Source organism: Lagopus leucura, unplaced genomic scaffold (assembly GCF_019238085.1).
Source record: "Lagopus leucura isolate 7727_CA_CO unplaced genomic scaffold, USGS_WTPT01 Super-Scaffold_100002, whole genome shotgun sequence".
In the NCBI taxonomy this organism is placed as follows: Eukaryota; Metazoa; Chordata; class Aves; order Galliformes; family Phasianidae; genus Lagopus; species Lagopus leucura.
The window spans coordinates 26,954,755-26,971,448 of NW_024962263.1; the positions used below are offsets into that span (position 1 = coordinate 26,954,755).

General features: G+C 37.0%; 1 protein-coding gene across 5 annotated transcripts in view; it reads left to right on the top strand.

Moving 5' to 3' along the window:
- Window positions 1-16,694, top strand: part of FHOD3 (formin homology 2 domain containing 3) — a 359,344-nt gene that overhangs the window by 314,751 nt on the left and 27,899 nt on the right. For all 5 annotated transcript variants that reach the window (XM_042868621.1, XM_042868620.1, XM_042868617.1 and 2 more), the window contains 4 exons: window positions 2,171-2,290; window positions 2,765-2,926; window positions 14,140-14,330; window positions 15,990-16,182. In XM_042868621.1, the coding sequence (XP_042724555.1) occupies window positions 2,171-2,290; window positions 2,765-2,926; window positions 14,140-14,330; window positions 15,990-16,182 (666 nt within the window). The remainder of the gene's footprint in view (window positions 1-2,170; window positions 2,291-2,764; window positions 2,927-14,139; window positions 14,331-15,989; window positions 16,183-16,694) is intronic.

Below are 16,694 nucleotides of genomic sequence, written 5' to 3' on the forward strand. Positions count from 1 at the left end.
AGCAAATGTATAGTTTCAGGCAGTAAGAATTTTTCCTTAGGTGAAGATTGAATGGACGACAGAATTCACTAATGTATCATGAGAGTACTGATCTTACATCCATTTAAACTAAGGAGAACACTGTTAATTAAAGTTATTTCTGTATGTAACTCTCAAAATTATAAACAGAAGATAAGAGCATCCTTCAAGAATATTCTTTTCAATTCTATCAGGTCCTGTACCAGGACTACTGAATTCATTACACACATGGAGTTGAGTTCACTTATGCATGCACATTGAACATTTACCTTACATTGTTTTTTATATTGACATTACATTTATACTTTACATTATGTCTCTCTGCCAGAAATTCAGGGCCAGTTCTTAAATTTGATTTCAAGTATAACTTATGGTTTAAAAAAAAAAAAGGCAGTGAGGATGTTATGTGATAGCAAAGGATACAAGATTTTTCTGCATTATCTATTTGTCTTCTCTAGACAAGGGGTGAATTTTAAAAGAGGACAAGAATTACCATTTCTTTTATTTATACGATGTCTAACACACTGTTTGGTTTGGTGTTGATTTTTTTTTGTTGGTTTGCTTTGTGTTTTTTTACTACAATAAACTGAGAAATTTGGAGTAATTATAAATACAAACTGTGTAGAAGAGCACTGAGCACTTGTACACTTTTGTACACATGAAAGCATATAAAATCGCCTGCTTGGAAGCTTTTTATGCATCCTTTTTATGCATCCTCAGACTATTTTAAATGAACCTTTTAGGAATTATTTTTAAACAGTTTGCAAGTTGATGCAGGCAAAATGCACATAGAAGTCTGTGTTTACAGCAGTTTTATAGCAATGCGATTTCATCTCTATAATTCAACAAAACAAAAAAATTCTGAGTAGTAAATCAATTCAAGGAATTCTGTGCATTAGTTTATTGCTTTTAATTTCATTTGATAATGTCTTGGATTATTTAGCAATTCCCCTATTAAGTATGCATAACTTTGGTTACTGTGCCATCTCTTAAATTATGTAGAATTTGACATACTCTCTAGTCACAGTAGTGAGAAGAAATGCATGGGTTTTTTTTTTAATCTCTCTGCTTTTTTTTATGGTAAAATATCACTACAGATTTTGAACGACCCATTGCGTTTCCCTGACACAGTAAATTGTGCTGTTATTTTCCCCTCTTGGTCTAAAATAACAGCTTGATTTTTGGCTTCTTAGCTCATAAAAAGTGTAGTAATTTGGGAAAAGAATGCTTCCCAGAGATGCTTAGAATTGCATTTGGTGATCGGAGCAACGTGAACTGTTACTGTGCACATAAAATAAATAGCCCTGGCCCTCACACAAAGGCAGACATAAACTCACTCATCTGAATTGCCTTCACTGTCTTCCTTTGAACTCTCTGGTGTAGTGCACTTCCTGAGGTAATGGAACAGAATTTATGTTTTCAAGTCTTATCAGTTTACATACCTATTCTCAGATAACATGTGTGAATAGAACCTGCATTAAGTTAAAAGATGAAAATGAGACCCACATTTAAAGCTTCATATTTGCAATAGTTTTTTTTAGTTACTTTGGTGTGGGCTTTTTGTTGTGTTTTTTTTTGTTTGTTTGTTTGTTTTTTTAAACCAGATTTAAAGTTGCATGAGCATAAAGTGCTGTCTAAAACTCAGAGGTGGCTACTGTTTGAAGAAAGCTTTAGGATCAGGCTATGAACATCAATTCAGCCAGGGTTTTAACTCTTTTTTTTGTTGCTGTTGTTCATTTGTCTGAAGATTAGAGATTGTTGAAGATTAGAGAGAACAGTTATAAAAAGCTCTTTTATCATTTGGGATAGGACAGTATTCATGCCTCTAATTCAAGTGCAGCAGCCCCTTTACTAATATTGCCTCTCCTATTTGGAAAACAGTCATAGAGCAATCCTGAGTACAAATAAGTTAATTGCATACATAAGTAAACAACACTGGGGGAAGTATTTTATGTATTTCTTTGCTGTGATTGATTAACTGGAACATGAAAGAAAGCCATCAAAAATGGCCAGTTTACGCTGTGCAAGATTGCAGTTCAGGAACTTGTTGCAGTTATTAATCTAAACTATTAAAAAGTAATAGTATTAAGAAGAATAGAAGAAACTATAGACAACTGCAGCCTTTATTTTCTTGTTTCTTTTCTCATGGCAGGAAGTTGCAGAACCACTTCTAGACCTGAAGGAAGGAATGGACCAACTGGAGCACAATAAAACTTTGGGATTTATCCTTTCTACTCTACTAGCCATTGGGAACTTTCTGAATGGAACCAATGTAAGTCCAACATTTCCCGTGGAGCTTTTCCTTCAAAAAACAGAAGTCAAAGCCATAGTGACAGCTACAAGTCAGTATTTATTTCTTACAAGGAATGTCAATTAGAAAACTAATTTACTAGTTCTAGTTCATGGAACTAGTGTTCCATGAGTGTTCTCTGTCTCTTTCTGCATAACCTGAAAGAAATTTAAAGCTAGGCACTCTCTCATGTAAGTTCTTTGAGTTCAGTGTTGATGCTCACCATTCAAACAGTGATAACTGTGTTGTGAGTCATTTCCCTGCAGATGGAGTGATTTTAGGCCTATTCTTAAGCAGTTTAAAAAAAAAAGCAAAAAAAAAAAAGCAGTAAGTTTCATCTGATGTAGAATTCTTCTTCTTTCCCCTATGCTTCTACTTGGGCATTTTCATGTACTAACCTGCATGGCAAAGAGTAACATTTTTATTTTTATTTTCTTCTTGTTTTCCCTCATACAGGCCAAAGCTTTTGAGTTGAGCTACCTCGAGAAGGTTCCAGAAGTGAAGGACACGGTGCATAAACAGTCCCTTTTGCACCACGTCTGCACTATGGTGGTGGAAAAGTTCCCAGACAGCACTGATCTTTATTCAGAGATTGGAGCCATCACTAGGTCAGCCAAGGTATGTCTGGTGGGTGTATATATGTAACCCATTAATGGATTAAACTTGAGATAACCAACATAAAAATGCTGGTTAATAATTCCTATCTAGTCCAGTGTTTTGATTCTGACAGTTGCCAATACTAGCTACTTGGGAGGAGAGCACATGCAGCTTTGAGTAGATCTCTCCTAGAGAATCTTTATTTCATGAATCATAATACTCATTATATGCATAAGATGGGGGAATTACTTATTTTTCAAAAACCATATTGTTTCAATATTTTGAGAGGAAAAAATATCTGTTATCCAATTGTTTTTTAAACATCAAAAATCAAGTCATATTTTGGCTCCTAGAAAAGTACTTGTGGCATTGAATTCCACAATCTAATTTTGCCTGTTGTATTTGCCAACTTAAGGTTTTACTTTCTTTAATATATTGAACAGTATAAACTTCTTTTATCTCTATATTTCATGGAATCATTGAGTTACTCAGGTTGGTCATCACTCTACTCATTGCGATGCCAAATAAAAGCAGTCTGCTGCCTTGCCTGCATTTCAAATAATCCTTCTACAGTTTTTTTTAGAGACAGTTTTCACATTTTTTCTTTATCTTCCCTTTTGGGATGGGTTAAAACACAGTATTCCAGCCTGTACTTAGTGATGTTACATGCTTACTACATTTGCCCATCCTGCCTGTGCTGTCTTTTGTGGGTTACCTGAGGTTTTATTTGTGTTTTTTGACTGTTGCTGTCCTTCTGATACAAGTCATCTTTGCACTGCTCTCAGGGGCATCCAGACAGCTCATCAGGCAGAACTCAACCAGATACTGAGTTATTCCAAGTTAGTGCCTTCTAAGTATACTTCATTGCGATTCAAAGTAATTACCATGGTCAGCTGAGGCAGTCTGATTGCTCATCTTTTAAATCCCTTGTAACCCTTTGAACTCAGGGCTAATCTGAGTAATTTCTTGCCATCTGTAGATTTTACCCTCTCAGCATGCTTCCTTGTTTCCAGACAATTTTTAAATTTGTAGCACAAACCACAAGACACCTACTGTTATCTTTGTCATCAGTTGACAATTAATATGTATGAATTAGTTCTTTACTTTTGTTTTCTTGCCTTGTGCTCCATAAATTATCTCCCCTGAGGCTTCTTGTAAAGATTTTGAAAGTCCAGTTTTCTTTATGTGCTCTTATCTGCTTATTGTTATATAAACATATTAGATACCTAGTGACAGTGATTTTTTTATGTTGTTTTGTTCTCCTGTTTTTATTTATTCTTTCAGACAGATTACCTGATACAGTAATAAAGCTAGAAGCTGTGCAGTCTTCTGAATCTCCCTTACTGTTTTTGAAAAAGATAGGTGAAACTTCTGCTGTCCGCTCATTCTCCAAGTTGTTAAGTGTAGTGAAAGCATACCCATTTTAGTCAGTTACTGAATTACTTTATTCTAATTGCCTTTAGAAATTCTTCTCTTCTGGTTGTTTGCTGCTAAGCTATCTTCCTCCAGCACATTTGTTTCTGTAATTGAATACTTGCTGTTTGTTTGTGTCTGCTAACAAATAAAATGCAGAAAATAAAAGCAAGTACCAGAATTGGTTCTCCCCCTACATGCTCCTTACATAATGAAGTTGAATAAAAAGAGTTCATCTTCCTTCCCTCCCCTAACTTTTGTCTTCCTCAGTTTCTCTCCTCCTCAGTCATCCACGACCTCCTACATGTTTTTCTTTCTTTAGATACCATAAGGGAATTTGTGGTTTTTGTTTTATATCTTTAGATATTTGTTCTTTGGACTCCATCTCTCCTCTACTGGTTTTCCTCTTGTACAGCCTATGTTTAGGCTGTGTTTTATTGCCTTCACTAGGTCTGGTTTCTCATGCTGAGGATTTTTTTTATTTTTGTTGATTTTGTTGAGTGATTCTTCATATATTAAAACTTAGGTGTATTTGTTTGTCCTTTCTCATTGTTAAGAAATTATTTCACTTTTTTACATAAGTTAATCGCTAAAATGAAAATCACCACAAGAGAGAATAGCTGCCACCACATTTTCTAAAATCCACACCACCGCATACTGGGTACTCTCACGTGGATCTTCTATTTCTGTTTTTCAGCCTTAGAAAGTGGAAGAAAGCTTAACTTGATGCAGTCACTTGTAAAAAATTTTTAGGTCTAAGAGCATGCAAAATTGAGCAAAGTCTTTCAGTCTGTGGTTTGCTGATCTAGTGGCCCTGCCCAAAGAGGATGAAATTCTGAAAAGGCCAGACAAAATCACATTAAGAGAAATTATAGCCTTAACCTTCTGCGTGACGCCCAAGGTCTTCCTCCTTGGGATGTTCCTACATGTGTTATACCACTGATGGATTACTCTAACAAGCTCTATTCCCACTTGATCTTAGCTGCCACAAATCAAAGAGTTAGGACATGGAAGCCATCCAAGCTGCCCTCTTCAAGAGAATGTTCACAGACTAGGCGAAGTCTTGGTTTAGGAAAGCTGACAGGAAAGGAGAACTAATATTTCACTGTGGATTAGGCTGTATTTTGAGCTCCATTTTGTCTACAAACATCTTTCAGAAACCACAAAAGCTAAACAATTTCCATGCCGTAGATAAACAGAGATACCCCTTTCCTTGAGTTGCACATCACATGAGAATTTCCTGAGTCTTAGTTGACAAAACAAACAAACAAACAAAAAAACCATTGATGGCTCACCTGAAAGTTTTTTTTTAATTATTAAAAAAAAAAAAAGACTTGTAAGATATTACAAGACTCTTTGCCTTTTGATGAAGAACTGAAGTAATAAAATGGCAAAAAATAAAAAAAAAAAAAAAAAAAAAAAAAAAAGAAACATGAAAAAGTAACAAAAAAACAGAACAAAAAAAAAAAAAAGTAACTTTAGGTCTTCATAGTTGTATAAAAATCCGTAAGATATTTGGGACCTTTGGAACCACAATTTGCTTAGGATCCCATGATTATGAGCACTTGCTTATTTGTTCTCTTTTACATAATTTAATTTGTTTTATTGCTGTTTTTAAATGGCATTGTACCAGAAGTTTGTTGTACCTAACACAGAAGCAGAACACCCAGGTTTCTGCAGTAAAACTCAGGGTTGTTTCTATCAGTTTTCTTTCCAGTATGGCAAGGAGGGAATTAAATGAACAATTTGGATATTAGTGTTAATCTTTTCTTTGGTCCCTTTGAATAATTTTCCCCGTGCATCCAAAAGCTGGCCATTGGCCACTTCCGTAGGGTAAATCACGAATTGCCTTAGAGGTTTATGAAAAAACAAATTTCTGGCTGTTTTTTAACCCCTGTAGCAGGAAACTCATGCTGCTTCCAGCTCTGCTTCTGTTCGACTTCTCTTGCCTTGCTCAACAGAAAGTATTTGTCTGCAATTATCACTCAAGGGTGCTTTCCCTGCATTACTTAATATTACTTTGGGCATTTTTTTTTTATTTTCTCTGGAAGGAAGCTTGCTTGTAAATGGGGGCACAAGGTTTCTTACGGCTGTGTCATTCCTTATGGTGCCAGCTGCAGCTACTCCAGCTCTGTGCATGGCTTAGCAGAAGCAAAGGTGGGAGCAGAGCAGGATGAGACAGCTAGCTGCTTGTAGTCAGATCGGACTAAGGGGGACGGAGCTGAAGTAGCTGATGAGACTTCAGGATTTGGTCTGAAAGAGAACGTTTGGTTTTGTACGTGTACCTGACAGCATTCTGCTATTTCAGTAGTGTTTCACATGAAGTGACAGCAACTGGTATTGTAAATCCGTGATACCAAGAAGAGACCAGCACCATTACTTACTGCTATTGCTCCTCTTCCTCCTACTGTGAACTTTCATAAACCGTTTGCCAATAAGTCTCACACAGATTAGTTGTGTTTATTGTAGATTGTTTGAGGAGCTAAGGCACAGTGCAAAGGCAAGTATTGTACAGATTGATCTGGTCAGTAAGCACTTCTTTCCTTTAATTGTTAATCAGTGGGTTGATTTCAGTGTTTGCATGTCCAGAATTATTTTAGTGAGATGCTGTCTCTTACCCTGGAATCAGAAATGCATGAACAGAAACTCCTTTATCCTTTGCTTGCTCTGAGGTCTGGCATCTACTTCACTTACAGTACATGACCAACAATGTGCAAGTTGCACTGATATTGATCTTGGCTAATTCTTGTGATGTTCAGTAAGACAAATAGTGGGAATAGTGGAGAAGACAGAGTTTAGAATGTAAGCCACCAAAGGTCACTGCACTCCAATGACAACATATTTGCAAGGAGAAATGCTCAGAGTTTCATCTGGCACTGAACCATCTCAGGAAGACAAAGATTTTGCGTTCCCTGACAGAACTCATCCCTGTAATAATGTGAGAATGAACAGTCTGACCCCAAATTATAAACACCTCAAATTTATCTGTTTTCCACTGTAGAAACTATCTATAACTTTGAAGAGAGAATGTTTTCAACTATGATGCTGTACATCTTTCTAATACCTGTGATAAAATAGTTGCCATTTCATTGTGAATTTGAGACAATATTTGTCACTGGGAGAGTGTCAGACTATTTAATGCACTTTGTGGGTATAACAAAAATGCAGAGATTCTAGTTTTGCTTAGAAACTGTCTGGATTTGTTTACCACTAAGAGAAACAAGCTGTAGCAATAAACTATAAATGTACTAGCAAACAACATAAAACTTAAACAAGGTTACCAAGGCTAAATAACAAGTTATGCATTGGTATTCAAAATACAGTGTAGGATAGTTTAGAGTGATCTTGAAATTGCTTTTCAAGGAGAAACCTCAGGTTCACCAGTTATGTGAAATAATTGTTTTTGACCCTTTTCAAGGGCTGAAAGTACGTAAATAAAGGAGGCAGGAAACAGTATAATCAGGTGCGGCGTCTTTGATTTTAGCACAGTTATGTACTCTCAGTAGCAGCAACTTTAGCCCAGATAATAGAAGAGATCTAGCTAGAAGAACAAACTTATGTGCAGAACACATTGAACACATTCCAGATGAGGAAATGCTGAAGGAAAATAACCTGGTATCTCTTAACAACTACAATTGGCTGTGTATGGGAATGCATACCTAGAATTGAATATGCTGCCGTTAGGAGTATAAAGGAAGCTGCTTAGGGTTTGAACCATCCCATTTAATTCCCAAAATCACCTCAAACATCCCCTCCTCTCCCAAAAAATTATGAGTCCATTTCCTATGTTACCATGAGATATTTGTGGCCGACAGCTAAATGTGTAGACAAATAACATCCCAACCCGAAGACCAAGAAGGTTCTCTGAAACATGTCCTGCCTGGGTGACCAGCATGGTCTAGCATTTCATGAAATAGAAAACATGTAATTTATATAAGCAGCATATGAGGTTGGATTTACTGCATACTGTTGGACAGAATGCAGGCCTTTTAAAGGATCAAAGTTCACGGCATCTGAATGTGCAGGGAGCTAAGTGCTGAGCCAGATGTTGGTGGTGGTGGTTTTTGGAGGAAAAAAGAGGTAAAAAGAGGGAGAACTTGAAGTCATTTTGTTTGTTGGTATATATTGTGATATTGTTGTCTCAACCCAGTGAAGTGAGAAACCTGATAGAATTTCTTTTTGTTATTATGATTGATTCCAAGTCATCCATTACTATGGTAGCAAGCAATAAATAATGACAGAAAGGAATTAAGATTAGTGCTGGAGTTGCTGGCATGGGTTTGGAAGGTTTTATTCTTGATCTGAGTGTCCACCGTGCAAAAAATACAGTGGTGCCTTAAACTGAAAAATAGCTTTTTTTCTTTTTTTTTTTTTTTTTAAGTTGCCCATTAATGACTTATGGCAGTGGTTTCTCGTATGAGACTGACCCTTGAGGGCTTATATCTCATTAACTAGCCTGTTTGGATGGAACATCTCTGGCTACTCTGCTCTGATGCAAGTGTCTACAAAAGCACTTCTCAGAAGGCTAAGCAGTGGGCTTAGCAAGAGATTTCACAGATAAATAACAATTAGTTCTGAATATTTTTCAGCTAGTGTGGTTGTGAATGGAGAAGAACCCGTCAGCAGGAAGGAGGAACATATCAAATATATCCCACAAGAATTTAGAAAGTTGCCTTTTTTTAAAATTGTTTTATAAGTGAAAATAAACATTATTCAGCGTCTGAAAGAAGAGTGATTTTTACATTTTTGCCTGAGGCAAAAAGAAGATGGCATCCTGGCTTGGATCAGGAATGGTGTGGTGAGCAGGACTAGGGAAGTAATCCTGCTTCTATACTCAGCATTGGTGAGGCCTCACCTCGAGTACTGTGTTCAGTTTTGGGCACCTTAGTAGAGAAAGGACATTGAGGTGCTGGAGCAGGTCCAAAGAAGGGCAACAAGGCTTGTGAAGGGCTTGGAGAATATGCCCTATGAGGAATTGGAGCTGTTTAGTCTGGGGAAAGCAGGCTGGGGAGAGGCATTATTGCACCTTCACCTGAATGGTGATTGCAGTGAGAGTGGGGTTGGTCTCTTCTCACTGGTGACAGGACAAGGGGAAATGGCTTCAAGTTGTGCCAGGCTAAGTTTAGGTTGGATTTCAGGAAGCACTTCTTTACAGAAAGGGTTGTTAAGCACTGGAATAGGCTCCCCAGGGAGGTGGTTGAGTCACCATCCCTGGATGTGTTTAAAAACTGTTTGGAGGTGGTGCTCAGGGACATGATTTAGCAGAGGGTTGTTAGAGTAGTATGGTTAGGTTGTGGTTGAACTCAATGAGCAAGTGGAAGTAAGAGCAGCAACCTTAATCTCTTTTTGCATATGTGTGTACTGAGTTGAGGAGCAAAAGGTGTTCCCACCTTACTGAAAGTCTCAGAGCTGGGCACAGTATCTGTATGCTGCTGTCCAAAGAGAAACCCGTAATGGCCATTTTGCAGATTACTGCTTCCTTTTATTTAGCAGAGCGTATTTATAAAATGATACCTTGTCAGTTGTTATCTGAGCACCTGCTGTTTAAAAGTCTTCTGAAGTTCACAGCATGATGCAAAACTCACCTGAATTCCTTCTTAATCATAGCATGATCTTCCAACTGCAAGGAAGAATTCTTTCCCTTCAAGAAAAAAAAGAACAAAAAAATCCTAGCAAATCAATATTTCCACCATTATGCAGTGTGAATTTTTTTAGTAAAGTGTCGGAAATAAACGTACAAAATATGCAATCCTTGCTGTCTATGTGGGGTACCAGGAAGTTAGTGTGGGAGTAAATATGTCTATTCCTGTTTCTTTGTGTATGTTGGACTGATGCACAGAGAACACGTTTGTTTTCTCCTTATCTGAAACATGTCCCTGTGATCATTAGTTATCACTGTCTCTTTTACAAGATATTTGAGACATTTTCGTTGTTGGAAGACATCCCTAGCAGAACAATAGAGGCAAAAATGACAACAAAAGCAAATTGTAAAGGTATTTGCTGAACACTGTGATTGCTTTTAAAAGGTTGTGTACAAATACTGATCTAGGTTTGGACCGCTGCTCTCATCTTTTGTAGCCAGTTACCTCTTAGAGTGTTGCTAAACTGTTGCTTTGTAGATGTATTCACATTTTACATACATTTTTCAGTGATGCAGTTACCTGCTGTTTTATGATGCAAATGTGCATAGAGTATTGGTCACGTAGTCATTGAATTGATGCTGCTCTGAAGACAATAAAAACTTCTTTACTGTCTGAGATGCATTTGGCTTTACAGCAGTGAGAAAGCTGGCATTTGAAATGTCATGGAGGTAGTAGTCTAAAGCTGCAAACTATGAAATGTTTTGATACACAATCCAGTCTGACCATCTAAATTTTGTCACCAGGCTGGTAAGTACTAGTATCATTGTTCTGTTGGTTCTTTTTCTAGAAAGATTTGAAGACTTAGCAGTATTTCTCTGTGCTGTGATGGAAAGCAGCTTCTAGATCTTGATTAGAAGAAAAGGATATTTTATGGCATATTGCACGGGTGAAAAAACTCTACGCACCTCTTTGCATAGAAGGCCTCAGATAGATTGAAATGTATTTGATTCTGTGTCACAACTCTGTTTATCTCAGGACTCTATGGAAAATCACAGAAATATCTGCATAATTTGCTCTAGTGAAATAGCTTTTCATGAAATATCAATCTAGTATGTGGTTGTCTCTGAAAAATTTAAATTTCAAGATTTCATAAGTGGATAATTTTCCAGAAATGTATTCCTTTTATCCACAAGCAAGTGACTGAATTCTGGAGAGCTTGCAGCCAGAAGATTTTAGATTGAAATGAAGATTTGTCACATTCTTGTGTGCTCAGGACAGTTTGCGCACGCTTCAGTTGCATTGGAAATTTGCAGGCAAATTATTCCATGGTATCCAGGAGTTTACAACTTCTGCTTGAGCAGAGCCAGCTGTGTTCCATGGGAATTTATTCCAGGGGAGCTCAAGTGGTACCCTCTTTGCTTGATCTCCTTAGGATTACCACAAAAATTTTCATTTGTGCTTAAAGATTCTGATGCATCCTTTAGCAAGACCTGACATCCCTGATCCCCAGTGAAGTTGCCCACACTTGTGAATACACTGACAGTTAGCAGGTGTCAAGCATGAGGAAATTTGTTGGAACTTTTTCATACAGGCGTGCTGTTGTTCTCCAAAGATCTCCCTTGAGGATCTACAAGCTTGATCATCAAAGATTTTTGATAGATTAAAACTCAATCTGTTTTTAATGAAAGTTATCATTTCATAGAATTAAACTTCTGCGTAGCAGGGGCTGAGAAGCTTTTCCTACCAGACTGGATAATTTTTAGTAGAAAAATCTAGAAATACCTCCTCCTGACTTTATTTTTCAGATGAAATTGATGAATCTGAGTCTTAGATACATCATCTACGGAAAGCAGCAATGTAGAATCATAGAATCATAGAATCACAAGGTTGGAAACGACCTATAAGATCATCCAGTCCAACCATCTTCTCATCACCACTGCTACTACAAGCACTAAACCATATCTTGCAGCTCCTCATCCAGACGCCTCTTGAGCATAGCCAGGGACGGCAACTCCACCACCTCCCTGGGCAGCCATTCCAGTGCCTGACCACTCTCTCAGAGAAAAAGTTTTTCCTCATGTCTAACCTAAACCTCCTCTGATACAACTTGCAGCCATTTCCCCAGGTCCTGCTCGTTGCCTGGGAGAAAAGGCTGAATCCCTCTTCATCACAACCTCCTTTCAGAAAGCTGTAGAGTGCAATGAGGTCTCCCTGAGCCTCCTCTTCTCCAGACTGAACAATCCCAGCTCCCTCAGCCATTCCTCATAAGATCTGTGCTCCAGACCCCTCACCAGGTTCGTTGCCCTTCTCTGGACACGCTCCAGGACTTCAACGTCTTTCCTGTAGTGAGGGGCCCAAAACTGAACACAATACTCGAGGTACGACCTCACCAGTGCTGAGTACAGGCGGATGATCACCTCCCTGCTCCTGCTGGCCACACTATTTCTACTATTTCTAATGCAGGCTAGGATGCCATTGGCCCTCTTGGCCACCTGGGCATACAATGTGTTTATCATCAACAGTGAAAATATTGACCTAGAAGAGACTTAAAAAAAAATAATACATATATACATTGATATGCTAGAGAAAACAAAAACTCCACAGCTGCTCTGCCTGCAGGGCTTTTCTGAATAGCAGAATGGATCAAAGGATGTTTTTATTTCCTTGTGATGAGGATAAAGTCATCACTTTGTAAATCATGGCAAGAAAAAATGCAATCAATACCAGGAGATTTTTAATCATAATGGATTTCTTATGGCTGTACTTAACATAGATCTCAATGGTGAATGCTGCATACAGATAAAAACTTCATTCTGTGTGATGTGATGTTGGAACCAATATTAGGAATTGGGACTTAAAATAAAAAGAAGAAAACTTACTTTGAGGCTTATCTCTATTAAGTATTTATCTCAGCTGAAAAGATTTTAATCCAGACTTTTCCAGAATTGGAATAGCTGGTTTCCAAGGCTAATTTCTTTTGCAGTCATGAATAGCTTTTAGCACAGATAGGAAAATACACTCCCATTTGAGCACAGTCATTTGTAGTTCACTCTGCAGCAAACTAAAAGCTGTCTCTGTCACTGATTTCCATTTAGCATTAAGGAATTAACTGGAGTTCCGGATTGTAACATTTCAAGTGATGTGTTTGGAATCTGACAGCTAAATCTGCGTTTTATAGCTTGAGTTCATCTGAACTGTGAAGTGGCATTATAAAATACATTTTTCCTGTCTTAGAATTTAAGAATGTGCTGGGTAGTTTTCAAAGTTGTTGAGTTCATACAGTTATCTGCTGCGTCTGGGTAATCAAAGCACTTTGTCCAGTCATTAGCAACACATCTTGAGTGACTTCTGTAGACCAGTGTGATCTGAACCCCTTTTTTGGATGACGAGTCAGGGAGAGCCTCTCTTTCACCTTCCATGGAATGCATTGGCTTCTGTCCTGATGACCGTTACTGTAGGATGCAATAGTTTATTTTAACTGTGTTGATGGGCTTTCAAAGACATTATATAGTCATGTTAGAAGCTAAAAAATTCACACTGTGTATCAGGGGATGAAAGGTAGTACTAAGATCACTAAATAACACTTGCTTTGAATAACACTTTAAAAAAATTCTAGCCTCTGAATTTTTTTATTAGAAGTCAGCACGCAATTAAGGGAATATATCCAAGTGCTTTCTAAACTGATGAAGTGTTGGCTGGAGAATACAGTGAGCAACAAGCATGGTATGAAAAGCTATGGGTAGTAGAGAGAAAGATTAACAGAAGGGGAGATAAAGTTTTGTGTTGCCTCAACAGAACTTACTAACTTACTGGGACATGTAGTTCTGAAGATTTTAGCAGGGAAAAAAAATACATCACAGTGTTTTGTTGTACTTTCTGCACGTGCTAGGCCTCCAAGAGCAAAATTAAAAATATTTGTATACGAGAATATGTATTTTATTTCAGTTTTCCATACCAACATTCCATGTATAAACAAAGTACAGCAGAGAGAGAGATTTCAGGCTGGACAGTGCTGAGCACCATGATCTGCTGTTCATTGCAGAGGAGCTGGTGACCTTTAAGGGTCCCTTCCAACGTAGACAATTCTGTGATTCCATGATTTCATAATTACTTAGCAGTAATTAATAATGTGAATGAATATTATTCTTTTACATGAATGGAACTGTTCAGATGTCCAGATATGTTACCAAAATGATTTTTGTTGAAGTGTTAAATATTCTTTATTTTTTTCTTTTTTAGGTTGACTTTGAACAACTCCAGGAAAACTTGTTTCAGATGGAAAGACGGTGCAAAGCATCTTGGGATCACCTTAAAGCTATAGCAAAGCATGAAATGAAGCCAACTCTAAAACAAAAAATGTCTGAGTTCCTCAAGGACTGTGCAGAAAGAATCATAATTCTGAAGATTGTTCATAGAAGAATAATTAACAGGTACAGAATTAGGCTGGCGGCAATGCTATCTTGGCAATACGTAACTTGCTAAAATTATAAATTATGACAAATACAATTGTAATGTTTAAACTGTGTATATATGGTGCATGAATTCTCAATGACACTGTTTAAGAAATATTCTTACTCAAGGAAGTTTCTGTATTTCTGATCAAAAGACACAATGATCCAGGCAGTCATTTTTCCCAAGGTGCAGTAATTGGGCCTTTGAACTCCTAACCCCCAAATGCTAGCAACTTTTTGACTAATTTCTTTGTTTTCTGTCCTTCCTTGAATACTTTGGAGAGGAATCAGCTTACCCTCTGGTTAACAAGAATATACCATACCACAGTACTGAAGTTCTAATGACAAATGTGTCATACTTATAAGCTGAAAGGAGTCCTACGCAATGAGTTACTCTTTAATCAGCACCACCCCTATCTACATGATCTTTGATTATGTCTTTTATGTCTATATAGCTGAAAATGGAATTTAAAATTCCTTTCATTAGAACTTGTTGGATTTAGTTTCATCCAATGGAGTTGGCGCTAACTTTAGCGCTCTGCAATGTACATATACATGATAATTCCATGATAAACCTGAAGCTATGTGAGTTTGAGTCATCTGGTTAATTTAACTACTTTTCTACAGTTTATTAATGAAGTTTTTAGAGAGTTTCTATTTCCTGGAGTATTTCCTTATTGCTTAGGTCAAAATTAGGATCTGGATTCCAAATGTTCCCAAATTTGTGGATATACAAATTGAGAATTTAATTCAGTTCTTCTTTTGTTTTCATAATGACATTTTTTCATGCCATACGTAAGCAGAAATCCCACTTGCAGGAGGGAAGTGGATTCACCATTCTCCTGTTCTGTACACATTGGACAAGTAAAAAAATGCCAAGTTCTTACATTATGTGCTGCAACGAATGCTATAGACTTCTCCAAAAATGTATTTGTGAAAATGCGTGTATGAAAAGTGTATGAAAGGGTTGGGAAAACTTTTATCACTGGAGATACAGTTTCAGTTAAAGAGATTCACATGCATTTTTAAACACTCAGTGTGCTATTGTAAATCATGAAAAATAGAAACAATAGTAGAAGTTGTAAATAGTGTGAAAGTTTTGAATGCCATGGAACTGGTAAAACTGTGAATTGATGATATCCCAAAGTAAAGTATTTGGGAGATAATATAACTATGGACATTTTTATGAAACAGAAATTCTTTTCTTCATGTGTTTGCTAGCCTGTAAAACTTCATTCTTCTTATCTAGGCTTTCTCCAACATCATAACAGCCTCTTTGAAGTCGCCTAATACAAATAAATAGAACTGAAACTTAATAAATACTTTTTTCTGTAGCTGAAGTGAATTTGGTTGTTCACATGCCAAATTAATCGTATGAAGTAGATTGAGTTCCATAAAAATCTTATCTCCTGCATCAGTCTGGGAAATTGGAATGGGGGGAAGTTATCATAGACTTTTATGTTTTTAATTATAAAGCATAACAATGTTATGCAAAGAATTCATAAAAATTTTGTAGCACAAATGAAATTATGGAAGCTAATAAATTAGTAAATGAATTCTCGGAAATGCTGCTGTTTTTCCTAGAAACTATAAATAAAGATTTTTCTCCTTTGCATTCATAAATTCATTCTTTTTCAGGTTTCACTCGTTTTTGTTATTTATGGGCCACCCTCCCTATGCGATACGTGAAGTCAACATCAATAAGTTCTGCAAAATTATTAGTGAATTTGCTCTGGAATACCGCACCACCAGGGAGCGAGTCCTGCAGCAAAAGCAGAAACGAGCTAACCACAGGGAAAGAAACAAGACCAGAGGAAAAATGATCACAGATGTAAGTGGCAAAATACATCCCCCAAAGCATCAATTTTTAAAACAGTCTTTCATTGAATGTCATATATGAAGTGTTTCTAACCTTTTTTTTATTATTAGGAAATTCTTCTGCAGTAAATAACAGCTTCTGTCCTTGAGAATGGATGCGTTTTGCTTTGTACTAATTTACAGAATGAGAACAAACCCAGATGCATACAAAAAGAGCATCTCTGTGTGTCTAAAACAGTGCAGAGAGTCTCTAGAGGACACCAGGAACTATGTATACCTAATAAGCCAAGAATACAAAAAGACAAATGAAAACTGTAGAATTTGGCTGCTAGGTGAGGGCATAAAAGATCACGTATGGTGGACCACTGTAGCCATTTAAGTGATTACAACTGAATTTTAAAAGGATTTTTTTTCTCATCTTTGATTACCCTGATGAATATAGCCTTTAATCTTAGTATTTGACATATTTTATGAGTATATACATATAAGCCCCTCAAAAATATTCCTTCTTACCTTTAAAGCACA